Here is a 15,176-nt window from a genome sequence, read left to right on the forward strand (position 1 = left end):
CCCATATTTACCATGGCGTGCATGACTCCCTGATTTATCACTATGTACATCTATCTATACATGATAGCCCTACCCCACCCACCTGTTTGCTGAAAAATAGGAAGAAAGTAGTGTACCAATAAGCCACCCTTAGAACCAGTCAGGTGAACCACCTAGCTAAAAAAAAAAGCATTGGGAGAAACACAGAGGTAATATGTGCAAGAAATATACAGAACCAGTCAAAAGTTTAGAATACATTCTCATTCAAAGGTTTTATCTTTTTCTTTATTATTTTCTTCACTGACATTCAAACTATGAAAGAACAAATATGGAATTATGTTTTAAATGAAAAAGTGTAACTCTGGTTTGCTTATGTTTTATATTTTAGTTCAGATGTCAGTGAAGAAAATAAAATGAAAGAAAAACCGTCGAATTAAAAGGTGTGTCGAAACTTTTGACTGGTACTGTATAATTCCATTGTTGCAGACAGAACCTGCATCCACTGTGATTCTTGAGGAGGTGGTGGTACTTGGATTCACTATCTAACTTCTCAAAGCATCAATCAATATCATCATCAATTAACAAATATATGCAGTGTATACAATAAGCACCAAGTAGACCAACTAGCTATTAAACATTTATTAACAAATTTTTAACAACCTCATGTGGAGTTTATCTACCATACGTAGATACAATTACCTGCAAAAGATGGTCACAATATGAGTTCCATGAAAGATCTGGATACTGCCCAATAATATACCAATCAATGAGTACTCATAGGTGCTGTGACTATTTTTGTAATCTCAAATTTTGATTAATATAAAAAAAGAAAATGACCACTTTTGGACATCTTCCAACAAAGTTGCTATATAAACCCTTTCTTTACTGTCATTTTTCATAATTCCTTCCTACACCACCAAAATTATCATTAGCAATGCTCTAATCTGTTGCTTTATTGTTAGAAATTGGGCAGTGAATGGTTGGTCTTATGGACATATTTTAACAAGTTTTATGTACAGAATGTTTACAGCAGCATGTTCTAGGATTTTTTTTTTAGGTATGACATTTTACCTTCATCACATCTAGATGAGAGCTGGAGCAAGCATACTGCTGACATACTTACCAGATCTCTAGTTTTAACTACATGATAAAACCTGATTGGCCAGTAAGCTGTATTCTTGTCCAAGTTCTAATAAAGACACCTCAAAGTATTTTTAAAGCCAACAACTTACTATTAGTTTTGAATAAAGAAAGAAAATTAGGATGTCACTGCAAAAGGTACCAATTGAAAGATCACCCCTTTATTCCTGTTCCAGTGACAAATTAACATTTTGGATTCCCTAAATTCCCATCCTAGTGATGACAGCCACTAGGACAAACAGGGGGTGATCACCCCCCCCTTGGGGAAACATAAAGCAATAAAAAAAAAAAAAAGTGACCTAACAGTGTTGCTACATCTTCCCTACTCTATTCAAAACAAACCGTTTTGGCTTTAGATACATTTTAAAGCCAAACTAAAGCCACAATTAGACAAAGTAAATTCTTAAAGATCATGCTTATTAGTATGTATTACCTCTGAACATGCATTTTCAAATGTAAAAATCTCAATGTGTAGATATGCATCCATCCACATAGACTCTCCTACATTTTTTTTCTTTTAACACTGAGGTCCTACAGTTGTATACCACCTACCTTCTGTGACAACAAGTCGTAACCCTCCTCATGCAGACACACAGATTCTTCTGTAATAGGGGCACGCTGAGAAATAGTCTGGCATTTAGTGCTCCTAAACTTTTAGTGTCACATGGGTATACCTGGATTACCATCCCACAACCTTACATAGGTGATCAGTGGAAATAGAATTTAACTCAGTCTACATGCATATTTGACACATAAAACATGTATTATGCCCATCAATTTGCGTCTATGCACGGTTTGCATTTTGTTACCGGCCTGATGGCTATTAGAATTTGCCTTGTTTAATTTTGGGTTTAGTTAGGCTCTAATGTTTCCTAACTCCAATCCACAGATAACACTGGTAAGGTCATGTTTCAAGGATTCCTTTATGGAAAGCAGTAGCATAATTAAACAGTTCCTGATATAAGCAGTTACACCTACACATAAATTAAGGAAACTGTCAAAACTTGACCTGTTTGCATGCCTGAGGAGGGGATTTGAGAAATTTTGCTACAGACCAAGCACTTTTTTGTCTCATCTAACTGGCACATAATGTCAGCAGAAATTCTCCTCTTTTCCTTTCTAGTGCTTGTACAAAATTCTGTGTCCTTTCTTCTCGCTCTGTTCTGCATTGCTGCAGCAGTCTTTGATAAGCCTTTGTCTTTTCCTCTTCATCACTATGCTCTACACCCCACAGTTTCTTATGAACCCAATCCAGATCACTTTCCTTTTGAAGCCTAGCCAGTTCCTTGCTATGCAGGTCTCGTGATTTCTGCAAGTAGAGAACATGAGCAGAAATGAAACTTGTTAGTAAATAAAAAGAGTACAACAACAATGTTACAGGAATACAAAGAGTATACTGCAATAGTTTAATACTGCAATAAGAAAACCTGTTCACCTGGATGGCACTGTGATTGTACTGATATCTCAAGATAGCTTCACAGAGGTTCCAAAAAGTGTATTCAGGCCACAAAACCGACTGGAACACCAAACAAGCATGTGACGTCTGTAGAAGAAACAAGAGGCTGAAGAAAAAGAGCACAAAGCAAACTCTTTCCAAAGTGCCCATGTTCATATCTTCTAATTTTTGGTTGGGAATACAGTAATTTATACATTTTACATAGCTAATTGTTTAAGGCAATGGCATGATCATTTTAGTGTTCTCACTGGCTGTTTTTGCTAGGAGTATTGCCCATAAATTTTCAGTACCCACTTTCAGCCCCAATTCATTCTCTATTGGGCTGTTGTGAATGGATGCTAAATGTATCACTAGTGTGAGAAGTGGTAACTGCACTGCAACTTCACCGTCAGTCTGAACATCACCTAATGTTTTGTTCACATTAGTAGTTTATTCTGCTTAAAACTGCAAAAATGGTTAACATTGGAATAGTTTGATTTTTAAGCGGTAGAAGGTGGCAGTATTGCATGCAACATTTATAGGCATTTTCTCTCCACCATCTACTTAGACCAGATCTGGAAATGCTTGTCATCACTATACAAGTTTTTTTTAACGCATTCACAAAATTTTTAAACAGTTAAAAAAAAAAACACAAGCTAAATATCGGAGAATAACACATTACATATGTAAAAAAAATAAAATAAGATATTTTTTGCTACTTTTGTGTAAAGGCTGAAACATTCACTAAATATTTTTGTTATAAATAAATCTCTTAGTGATAGACATCAACACATATTTAAACACAAACCCTATGCAACAATAAATATATCAATTAAAAATAACTATACTGGAATGAAGTAGTGGCCTTTTCTCCCATCTAAAATCTCGCTTAACTCTTCAATAGTGAAAGCTAATTATAAAGTTATCCTTAGATGGTTCCTGGTGCCGGACAGAATTTCTAAATGTCATCCTTCTACCTACCCCATGTGTTTCAGGGGTTGTGATGCCAGGAGCACCATGGCTCATATGTGGTGGTCCAGCCCTAAAGCTCAGAACTTTTGCTCAGAGGTATTCCTGATAATTTCCAGGGTTTTACATAGGGAGGTACAGAGTATGCCTAAACATTCCTTAAACTGATAAAACTTATCCTGTTGGCTGCCTGCATCACTTTGGCTAAATCGTGGAAATCTATGGTGATTTTGCTAGACCCACTTTTTGCGAAAATGGACTGGATTATGGTTAGTGATAGGCTAACGCACATACTCAATAAAACTATACAAAAACTTGATGCTATTTGGGATCCCTGGAAGGAATATAGATCTTACTAGATGGGTATCTCTACGCAATGTAAATTCTATTTAGAGTCTTCTACCCCCTTTCCCCCATGTTCCTGCCCCCTCTCCTCCCTAGTTCTCATCAGTCTGGCCTTAGGGCATAAACGGTTGTATATTATGATCTTATGCACTTTCCACTTTTATTTTTCAGAAAACAATGCAATTGAATAAACTGTAAGTTGATGAGGCATGTTGGTCTATCTGTTAATATTGCTATTGTCACCCTTTTTATTACAGTTGTCAATTTACTTTAAAAAAAAAAAAAAAAAAACACAATAAAAACATTGAAATAGGTCACATTTTAGATGCAACGAAGCCCATTACTTTTCAAAGTGCATGTACAGACAAAAGGTCTGTACACTCTTCCATTTAAATACTATATCAAGCTTCACTTGATAGAATACTAAAAAAAATTATATATATATATTTTTTTTTTTTTTTTTTTTTTTTTTAAGACTAGTACAAGAACAGACCTGCCATAACAGAAAATCACTGAGACGAACTTCACCAGATGTACGTATAAGGAGATCAGGGTCTGGAGAATTTGCAGTGTACAGACAATGGTCCAGAAGATTTTCATTAACATCACTGAAAAGAAAAAGAAAATTAAATTTTTGCATGATTTTCTACTTCGAACTACGTACTTTGTGAATGAAATGTTGCTTTCGTGTGCCTCTTTGTTGCTAAGAGCTAAGAAACAAAAATACTTTAAAGTAGGCCCACACAGCATGGTGCTGTTTACTTCACTCCCAAGATCAAAGAGAAACATCCAAGTATTTCATGGTATGGGAATAATATGGCAATGCCAATACCCCTCAGCTTTGTTTAAACTGTGACTGGGATTGACTTGGAGCTTCTTCAAATTCATTCCTAGTGTTAGGGTATCATAATTATATAAAGTGATCCTATAGCTTTTCCCTGAATATTTTCCCATTTTCTTTTACCTATAATGCATACATTTCCTCAAAAACATGGATAAGAGCCTTTACCCTACTAGAAGCATATGCATGGAGATAAAATTGAATAATTGTCATTAATTTCACATTTTCTGATTATCTAAAGCCACACATAGAAAGCTGCGATTTAAAACATTCTTGAAAGATACCTGGGGTCTAGTAGTCCCTCTTGGACTCCCCAGGCTGCTTCACGGACTGCATTACTTATCTCATGCCGGGATGTGTAGGCGAAGCAAACATTCAAAAAACATCTATAGCCAAAAAAAAAAAAAAAAATTACACATACTGTTTAGAAGAAAGACAACTATGGGCACACAATATTGCGTTAGAATTTGTTTTGATCATTATTAAAGAAAACATAACAATATATGAACAAACATGAATTTTGTATGCAAATATATATTTTATAGGACTGGTAAAAATAAATACATTCTCAGGATAATTCAGTTTGTTGCGATTACAAAATAAACTTTCTCCATCTTCTGCAACTGTTTTGATAGTGGTAATTTGGGTTTTACAGCAATAAAAGCATTACTTTGTGACACTGACCAGGTACGTAATCTAGGTAACTGAACTTCCAGTAAACTACATGATAAGCCTTGGAGGAACAAAAAAACAAATTCAATTTAGATTAAATGAACTGTTGTAATTCCGATACTTCAAACATCTTTAGGGATTACTGGACATTTGGACTGTGTAACAAATCTGAAGCAAGGTAATAAACATACATCCTCCACCCTCCCTCAGGACAATGACCTTTTAAAAGCTATAACGACAATGTTCTTGTTACACAGGATACCCTACTGCTCATAAAACAAAATCCCAAAAAAGGTTGCAGATGACAGGTACACATTTCAGGACAGTGAGGAAAGTCAGTACTGAGGTTTACAGCATTAGGATGTTATCAATTATTAGTAAAAGGTAAATACTCACTTTGAATAGTTCCTTGTTTCCAGGACAGCCTGTGCAATAAGTTTCTGGATATCAAGTGGAAGCAAAGTCAAGTCTCCCAGTACTCTAATACAAACTTCATGCTTCTGAAGTTTATCTCTGTGAACAGAAAGCCAGGATAAAAATAAATAATTCATTTTTTTTACATAACCTTTTTAAAAAAGATTAGTTGAATCAGCTTATATCATATAAATCTAAAATATAAGTGACATGTATGGTCATTGCAGATGTGGACTTCCTGCTTAGAAATACTGCACAATGCTTGTCCAGTACTTCTGAGATCATACAGAATTTATGCAGGTTCCAGACCTTTTATCTGGAATTCCTGCTAAAAAAAAAAATACAGTGTACTTTCTGTGCCTAGGAAATCCTGCTCTGCAGCCTAACATCTGTAACTCTACCGTGTATGATCCTTTTTTAAAGCACTGTTCTTGGGACTGTGAATCTCCAAAATTTGGGGATATTTCAAAGTGTCACTTTTGTGCTGCTCACTATGGAAATCAATGTGTCTAATGGCAAATCAAGCATCTTTCTGCTTCTGTTTTATTTCTGTTGTTAACCTGGTCTTCCGACACCTCTTCTGCTGCTTGATCCCTCAGTTATGATACAACCAGTAATCAGGAATGCAGCCCTTTAATGAGGAGCCCTGCTCCTCTACTAAGATGGCCCTCTCTGCACTGAGATACTGGCCATAATTTAATAAAGCTTTTTAAGGCTTGAGAGGATATACTTTCATCAGTGAAGCTGGGGGATCGAGCAAACCTGGAATAGATCTGGTCCAGGATTGAAAACATTTGCTAGAAAATGACTTTTAAGAAATCCATTCCAGGTTTGCTGGATCCCCCAGCTTCACTGATGAAATTGTATCCTCTCCAGCCTTGGAGAGCCCACTGTGCAGATCAAGGTATGCTAAGTCGGTAATGGGGAAAGATCAGCCACAAGAAGACCACTAGCAATACTACCTTTTTAGCACAGAATCTATATTTCAGGCACTCAGAAAACCAATAAAAACACTGCTTGGAGAATCAGGTACCATTAAAAGAAAAAAAAAAAAAAAAAAAAAAAAAAAAAAGCCGTTTATTTACTCCCACCAGGGTTTTCGTAATTAGTCATTAGTACCTAAACAGCAACTGCGACTTTAAATCTTTACCTCAATCTATTTCACACCTATATCTATCTTCCAAATTTGTAACAGGAAAAAAGCTTATATGTAGTCTATAATTTGAAATCCTAAAAAATAATTTTTTTGTCATTTTCCAACATTTACCCCTCATAGAGAAAGCAAAAAGGGACCGAGTTTTTTAATTAGGCAAACAAACCCTCCCCACCAGCACCTTGCTCAGCCATAATTTATAGAGGTCAGTGCATTGCTCATGTGCTATTAGGATGCATGAATACCATGTAATACAATTATGCTAATAAATGCTTTTTCAAAAAACAAATTCTGCACCATATATGGATTAGAACAATACATCTGTATTGTTAACTCATATTTCATATACAGTGGGGGAAATAAGTATTCAACACATCAACGTTTTTCTCAGTAAACATATTTCTAATGAGGTATTTGACATGAAATATACCTCATATGTCAGTAATAGACCAAGTAATCCACACATACAAGGAAATTGGAACAAAAAAGTATATAAGTTGTGTGTAATAAAGTGGAACAGCACAGAAATTTAGTGAACACATGACAAAAAGGAAGTGCAAAAGGCATGGAAATACAAGAAACATGCTGAAATCTGTCAGTATTCACAAAGCAATCTGCCCCCTAACAGTGTAAATAATATCAGCTGGTTTAGTCCTAATTGATGGCTTATAAAAAGGTTTCTCGTTAACAGGGTAGCACACAAGAAGCATCTTATGATGGTTAAAAGCAAAGAGCATTTTCAAGACATTCAAACTTTAATCTTCCAAAACCTACTGATGGCATTGGTTACAGATGTAATTCTAAGCTTCTAAATGCTTCCAGTAAGCACCCTTGGGCCCATAATCCAGAAGTGGAAAGAACACCATTTCAGCCTAAACTGGCCAAAACCAGACTTCACCATTGAAGAAAAAAGCATGTTGAAGCTCGTTTAAAGTTTGATGTACAACATATGAACAAGCTAGTGAAACACTGGGAGAATAAAGTCTGGTCAGATTAGATGAAATTTGAACCTCAATGTTCAACCCAAAATTTTTTTAAGCCGGGTGCCAGCCCCTGTATTTTGACCCAAATTTTAAGTAACCACTCAAAAACATCTAGGAGGTTACTGAAAAGTGCCGGGTGGTGCACCTGGCTAAAAGGGTCTGGGGAGAACACTGAACTCTTTGGATGTCATTGGACAACATATTTGGAGGAGAAATGGCTCTGAACATCAATCAATAAACACCATACCAACAGTAAAGTCCGGACGTGGGAACATTGTGGTGTGGGGCTGTTTTTCAGCAAAAGGTACTGGCGACTTCATATAATTTAGGGAAGGATAAATGGAGAAATGTACTGGGACATTCTTGATAAGAATCTGCTGCCATCTACCAGGATGCTGAAGATGAAACGAGGGTGGACATTTCAGGAAAACACTGATCCCAAACACACAGCCAAGGAAATTCTCAATTGGTTTCTGTGAAAGAAAATAAAGCTGCTAGATTGACCCAGTGAATCACCCAACTTGAATCCAATTGAAAATCTATGGAAAGAACTGAAGATCTGAGTTCACAGAAGAGGCTCATAGAACCTTTAAGATTTGAAGACAGTTTGTGTGGAAGAATGGGCCAAAATCACACCTGAGCAATGTGTGAGACTAGTTTCTTCATACAGGAGGCGTCTTGAAGCTGTCATTACCAACAAAGGTCTTTCTACTGAGGAATAAATATTTTTTTAGTAAGCACGTTCAACACTTATTCCCTGTGCCATTCCACTTTATTACCATTAACATACATTTTTGTTCCGATTTCCTTGTATGTGTGGACTACTTGGGTTGTTACCGACATCTGAGGTAAATTTAAAGTCAAATGCCTCATTAGAAATAATAGAAAAACACTGTGTTCAATAGCTATTTCCTCGATGTAAAATCCTGTTGATATTAAAATCTACCCCCTTATTTCTATTCTGTTCTGCAGCCCCAGAACTTACTTTTCTTCCAGAAGACGGGTAAATTTTTGACGAGCTAGTTCCATCAGGCCTTCCACCTCTTCCTTTGAACGCTTAAAATTCTCAATGCTAAAAGCATAAACCGTCACTTCACAAATACCAAGGTTTAGACACCAACGTAGTGTCTATGGACAGGGAAAAAATAAGAGATTTGTTCACTTTCATACTTGATCACTTTCATACTTTGTGATTAGGATATAGCAAAAAACTATAGTGTACAGCGCTGCGTAATATGTTGGCACTATATAAATCCTGTTTATTATTAATAATACAATACTACTAACAAATTAGCAACAAAAACCTGATTGCTTCTTGCCCACTGAAATATATGTATTACATGCAATGATTTATATACAGTAATGAAGCAGTATATCTACCACAATATAGGACATTCTAGAGATTAAAGAGGTCAGGAATTAAAAAGGATACGGTTAACCAAGAAAACCACAATTAAAAAAAAAGAAGAATCAAAATATATATTTTTTTTATTAGTCTAAGCTATTATCAATCTTCAATAATCTTAAAATAGCGGTATTGTTTACTGTACCCCGACAATAGCCAGTGATGTCACTAAGGATGTCCTTACTACTAGGACCATTAGTGATATCATCCACAAAACAATAGTTCTTTCCTAATTATGTCTAGTAAGAATAAGTAAACATATTATGAAATATGACTGACCTTGCTGCTGCCCAGTGACCACAATGATTATTTTAGGTTACAGGATGTGCAATATGTTAGGAACACCTAATATTTAAATTACCAGACTGGAATTGCAGTGTTATAATTTTTATCAGATTTTTCTGCCATTAACACACATTCTTTCCTAGGGCAACAATGGTTACTCTTCATACAATATCAGTGTGGTAGGGCTACAGAGCACCTCCCCTATCTCTATACCGTAGGTAGGCTGTTTAATGTTTACAGAGGTTATCTGGTCAGGGTTTATAATAATATATCATTCAGAAAACACTGCAGAATGTACAGAAACTTGTGTTGGATTTGTAGAAGGATTGCCTGTTATCCTTTTGCACTTAATAAACAAATATAGGAATTCTTTTTCAATGACATTAAACAGACCAAACAGGTGAAATAATTGTTAAGATTTACATATATTTTAAAATTCTAGACTTTTGATCATTCAGTTTAGTAACCTGTAACCAGTTTAGTGTAAAGATTTCCCCTGTTCCATTTCCACTATTTGATGGTAAGTTTTACTATCGCAGTGCAATTTAAAACACATTTATTCCCTGTAAGAACAGTTTTGTGTATTTGTGATTAGACTTCAGGATCCCAATTGTTTCAAACAGAAGAGTGTTATTGTTTGCAGTTGAGGCTATGTTGATGCATAGAGGGACCACTTGCAAAAATGTTTTTAATTATTACATGTCATATTTACAGGGAAAAAACAGGGCATCTTCTGAGATTTCATATCTCTAAACTCCAGAACCTAAACAAAAAGTAAAGGATTTTAGTAAATGTTTAACTTGCTCATATTTTGTGGTGATCCTTTTTCTAACCTCTGCCAGTTTTTCAAATCCCTGCGAATGGCCCTCTTGTCTCTCCACATGGCATTTTTGTGCATATCTGCGGTTTCCATCCATTATAAATGCAACATGTTTTGGCACTGGACCAGCCTATTAGAAAAAAACAGAGAACAAGACTAAGTTAGATCAGTCATCATTACCTTTCACTGATAACTGTTTTACTATATGTGGAAAGAAGGGATTTACACAAGAAAAAATTAAATTATGTAGTAACAGCAAATGTGGTAAATTTGGCTCCGGATGCTGCCATCTTCCCTTCTTGTTCTTGTTCTTTATCCTACATCACCTGACCCAGGCGGGAGATCGTGTGAAGTAGGATGAGAAAAAATTCCAATGCGCAAGCGTGAGATCGGCAAATTTTTCTCTTTGCGCAAAAAGGCTCCTTCTGCGCATGCCCGAGATGCTCAGGCATGCGCAGAAGGAGCGTCCAAGAGCCTCCTGTCTACCCTTTTATGTAAAGTGAAAATTCTGAGTTTAGGTACGCTTTAAGTGTAACTGCTGTATTAAAGCGACACTAAGGGCCATTTCAGACCAGTGGGGAGCCGCAGTGTTCTGCTAGGGGCTTAACTGTGATTCCAACCTCTCCCACTCAAGTGAAGAGGGTGAAGTTGTATGCAGCAGATCATGTGCAGTTCCCAAAAAAACAACGCAGCCATGCACAAATCCGGTAAGCCATAGTGTAGCTTGCCACTCCTGAGTGTGGGGCAGCAGTTTGCTGTGTACCAGGGAGCTGCCAGCAGCAGTTTCACATGGCGGGTATTACAGAGCCCCAAATGACAAATTAGTTTACATGTGTTTCTAAATAGTGTCATGTATGGGCAAGGATGGCATATATTAATAAAGCAAGGGTTCCCTGAAGACATGAAAGTTATTTCAAGGGGTTTCCTCATGGTAATAGGGTTAAGAAAGGCTGGATTAGATGCTTCATTACCTTCAAAACGTTTGCACATAGCCTTTCAATCAATGACAGCTCTTTGTCACGAATCCAAGACATGATGACGGAAAGCTTAAAGATAAAATTAGGTAGTTAGCAGAGCTAAAAATAATTATGTCACAACCTAAATGCGGTTTAATAAAGCATTCTAGAAAGACAAAAGAACATATAAGCTCAAATAAGCTTCATTTGGAAAAATGTTTAAATATTTTGTGAATAAACCACATAAAAAACGTAATAAAAATGGTGTAGAATAAACAGCATCAACATCCAGTTTTTGTCACAGTATATGTATGAGGGCATTGCTCTTAATTCACTGCTTTATGCACCTAAATAAAACAAAAAATGTGAACATAAATAAATTAGGTAAAATGTTTTGGTGTCCCAGTTACTTCAAAAGAGATAAAGTGGCTCCCATTACTGGCCTCCTCCTTCAAAATGCTTACTACGTGCCTGTAGGTCTCCATACAGTGGACCTAAACTCAAGATTTTCACCTTACATAAAAAGGTGGACAACCCTTATATGTAAAGGAAAAATGTTTTTTTTTTTTTTTTTTAATAAAAAATAATTAAGGGTACAGCACCTCGCCTCAGCGATCAAGACTGAATGGGAGTGCATAGCCTCCTGGAATACCTTTGTCACGAATCCCAGAAGGCTCTGGGTGCTCCTTCTGCGCATGACCTGATCTTGGACATGCACAGAAGGGGCATTTTTTCTAATAAGGGAATTAGATGCTGATCTCACGTGAGCATGAGGTCGGCTCTCTTTTTTTCCCCCTTGACAGCAGGCTACATCACCCAATCTCGCACCTGCGCAGTGCCAAGAAGAAGACGGAAAAGGAGACTGAAGATGGGAGAAAAAGCTCCAGGACAAAGAGGAATTCTATCACAGTGCGGGACCGGATCGTGGCAAGGACCAGTGCCCATCGAGGGACCTGAAGGATTTAAGGTAAGTGTAAGTTTTTTGTTTTATGTTTAGTTCTGCTTTAAATCAGCGAACTGACCAGGCAAGCAGTAAATGGGTATTAGAAGAGATATCTTCTGTCTACACGTGTTCTAGGTCTATGGCTCAGACAGCAATGATTGGTCAGGATGACAACCAGGCAATTAGCACTTTGCAAGTGATGGTCAGTCATTTTACTTATTTTCCTGAATTTTAATTTTTTCCTAAGATTCTTTCTTTACAGGTTTCTTTTAAAGTCAAGGGCACATAACAACCAGGCAACTAGCATTTTCCATAAAACAGCAATGGTATCCCTAATGACTGGTTCACTTTACACAATCTCTCCCCATATTTTAAAGAAATATTTAGGGGGTGTGGGAGTATAAAAAACCAACACAAATCCATATCTCTAAACATCTCACTGGCCCTGCTGATGTTTAAACAAGGTAACCCAAGAAAAGCATCTCCAGAAGAAAGATCCAAAAAGTGCCTTGAGTACAAATCAACTTTAACGCATCAAATTGTTTAGGGGTTCAAAAGTACCCCCACCCCCTTCAATGGAGCTGGAATGGTTCATGTGGCTAAAGCAGAATCACCAGAATACATTAGCAGATTGGTGAAGTAATATCAAATCTTATGAATCTATTGCCTTATTCTGGGGATTCTGCTAAGACTCTATGAACCTATTACTTACACATATGTCCTGCTGTTCTTATTCCCATATCAAAATGTTAATATATATATGTAAACATAAGGATAGATAACAAACCAGACCTCGGACCCCTTCTGATCTCTATTACACATATAGATATTTTATAAAACTGACTTACTACAATCAATCTATAGCCCTTACCCAATCACCATCACCTTTAGCACCTCAAACACTTCCGCATTGCCGGCAGGCGCAGCGCTATAACATCATTGGCCTTTTTTGATGACGTTTAGACGTGAGCGAGCTGCTCGTGTTCTAGATTAAATGGATTAAATGAACTGTCCCAGAGCAGCCGTTAGAGGGAGCTGTGCGTTGCGCTATTAGTCGTTCAGTATTGAATCGTCACGTTCATTATTCATGGCAGTAAAATAACATTCTAATCAGATTACAAAACATTCTAATTCACTTTATTAAAGCATGATGGGGGATTACCACAATTCTTATACTTTAATAAAGTAAAAGGCTGGCTGAAACCTGTAATAATAAACTTGTATATAAACAAGCATGTTTTTTTCTAGGCACACACAGCACAATTTGCTCTATTCATAATATTTTCAATCGATATTACAATCATAATCAAGAATAATTTAAATAGATTCTTGCGATGGAGTACAAGTATTCAACCAAGCATCCACTTGCTGGATATATGATTGGTATTATGATCATTTGTGTCATTATATTTAATAAAACATTGTAACACAAATCAATGGTTGACCAGTCATCAAAGAGAAAAAAAAACACCTTGACTAATCAACATTCTGCCCAAACAACATTATAAATATATTTTCATTGATTTGTTAACGCTTTAATTGATCTGAAATATCATACTGTAAATAGTTTATGGCCATAAGACCATGAAGTGCAAGTCTTCGATGTGCTTCATGTAGAAAGACTGGTCCTTCATGGGAACCAAATCTCTTTCCACTCAATAGTCCCTCTTTTTAGACTCCTTTCATTTTCTCTTAATCTACGTACACACATCCAATGCTTCTCGTCCGATAATCGGCTCAGGGGCGATATCAGACGAGAATCTGGCGTGTGTACAGCGCCCATCTCCTGAACAAGCGTCCTGGCGGATTCACGGACAATGGGCGACGAACAATCATAATGCAAGTGAAGGAGAGAGCGCAGTGGGGTGCCGCTCTGTTGTTCTCCCCCTCCCCTCTCCACAGAGCAGAATGGTGCTGTATGTACAATGCTCGTTCATGCATCATACAGTCCTTAGTTGTTGGAAAGGATTGTGAAAGATCCTTTCCAACGACAAATATTGCACGTGTGTACCCAGCTTTACTCTCTGCTTGACTTGTTTGTTTCAACAGACAGAGGGGATAAGCAGACAAAGCCTGTGTTATGGAAGACTCTACTTTATCTCATGAATAGATATGCTAGCAGTCTGTCAGCAGTGAATAGAAGGGAGAGGGTCATGGCTGCACCACTGCTTAAAAATATGCATTAAAAGCAAAATAACCTATATATCTGTGAAAGCACTTTATTTAGAAGAAAGACAAAAACAATGATTCTAAGGTAAAAGCCTGAAGACAAATGCTAACAGCACCAGCATGGGCCTCAAATGCATGACGTAGTTACATAGAAAAATTTTCCTAATTTACTGATTTACCTGTGAAATGACCAGCTCCCTGACAAGTACACTGTATAAGAAAAGAATATAGGTGTCTCTTTTAACAAGAGGGTGTGTGAATTGAATGTAGGTAAAAGATAGCAGACTTGTCAAAATTAAAAACAAGATAAGTGAGGTATGCAAAGAGGTCAGGCAGAAACAGGGTCAGAGTTTAGCAGAGGTCAAGGCAGACAACAGGCAGAGAGATGTAGTCAGTATCCAAGCAGGGGTCAGGGAAGGTGGCAGACAAAGAAGTAGTCAGGGTTCCAGGCAGAGGTCGGTTTAGGTGTCATGCGAGAGAAGTAACACAATGCAAAGTCAGTAAAGGACAAACAGAAGATAAACATACCGTATTTATCGCCGTATAAGACGCTCCGGCATATAAGATAAGGAAAATCTAGAAAAAAAAGATTCTGAACCAAAAACTGTACTATTCCCCTTCTGATCACTCATGTGCCATTCATACCGTATTCCCCTTCTGATCACTC

The 15,176-nt window shown here is 37.0% G+C and overlaps 1 protein-coding gene across 1 annotated transcript; it reads right to left on the reverse strand.

Moving 5' to 3' along the window:
* Positions 1-603: 603 nt before the first annotated feature.
* On the reverse strand, positions 604-13,298 carry DHDDS (dehydrodolichyl diphosphate synthase subunit). The gene is made up of 9 exons (XM_072421490.1): positions 13,212-13,298; positions 11,413-11,487; positions 10,455-10,571; positions 8,917-9,059; positions 5,778-5,894; positions 4,994-5,095; positions 4,362-4,476; positions 2,555-2,662; positions 604-2,428 (listed from the first exon to the last, which is right to left on the reverse strand). The coding sequence occupies exons 2-9, from the start codon at positions 11,473-11,475 to the stop codon at positions 2,195-2,197; spliced, it is 999 nt and encodes a 332-aa protein (XP_072277591.1). The 5' UTR covers positions 11,476-11,487; positions 13,212-13,298; the 3' UTR covers positions 604-2,194.
* Between the last annotated feature and the right edge of the window lie 1,878 nt (positions 13,299-15,176).

Source organism: Pyxicephalus adspersus, chromosome 1 (assembly GCF_032062135.1).
Source record: "Pyxicephalus adspersus chromosome 1, UCB_Pads_2.0, whole genome shotgun sequence".
In the NCBI taxonomy this organism is placed as follows: domain Eukaryota; kingdom Metazoa; phylum Chordata; class Amphibia; order Anura; family Pyxicephalidae; genus Pyxicephalus; species Pyxicephalus adspersus.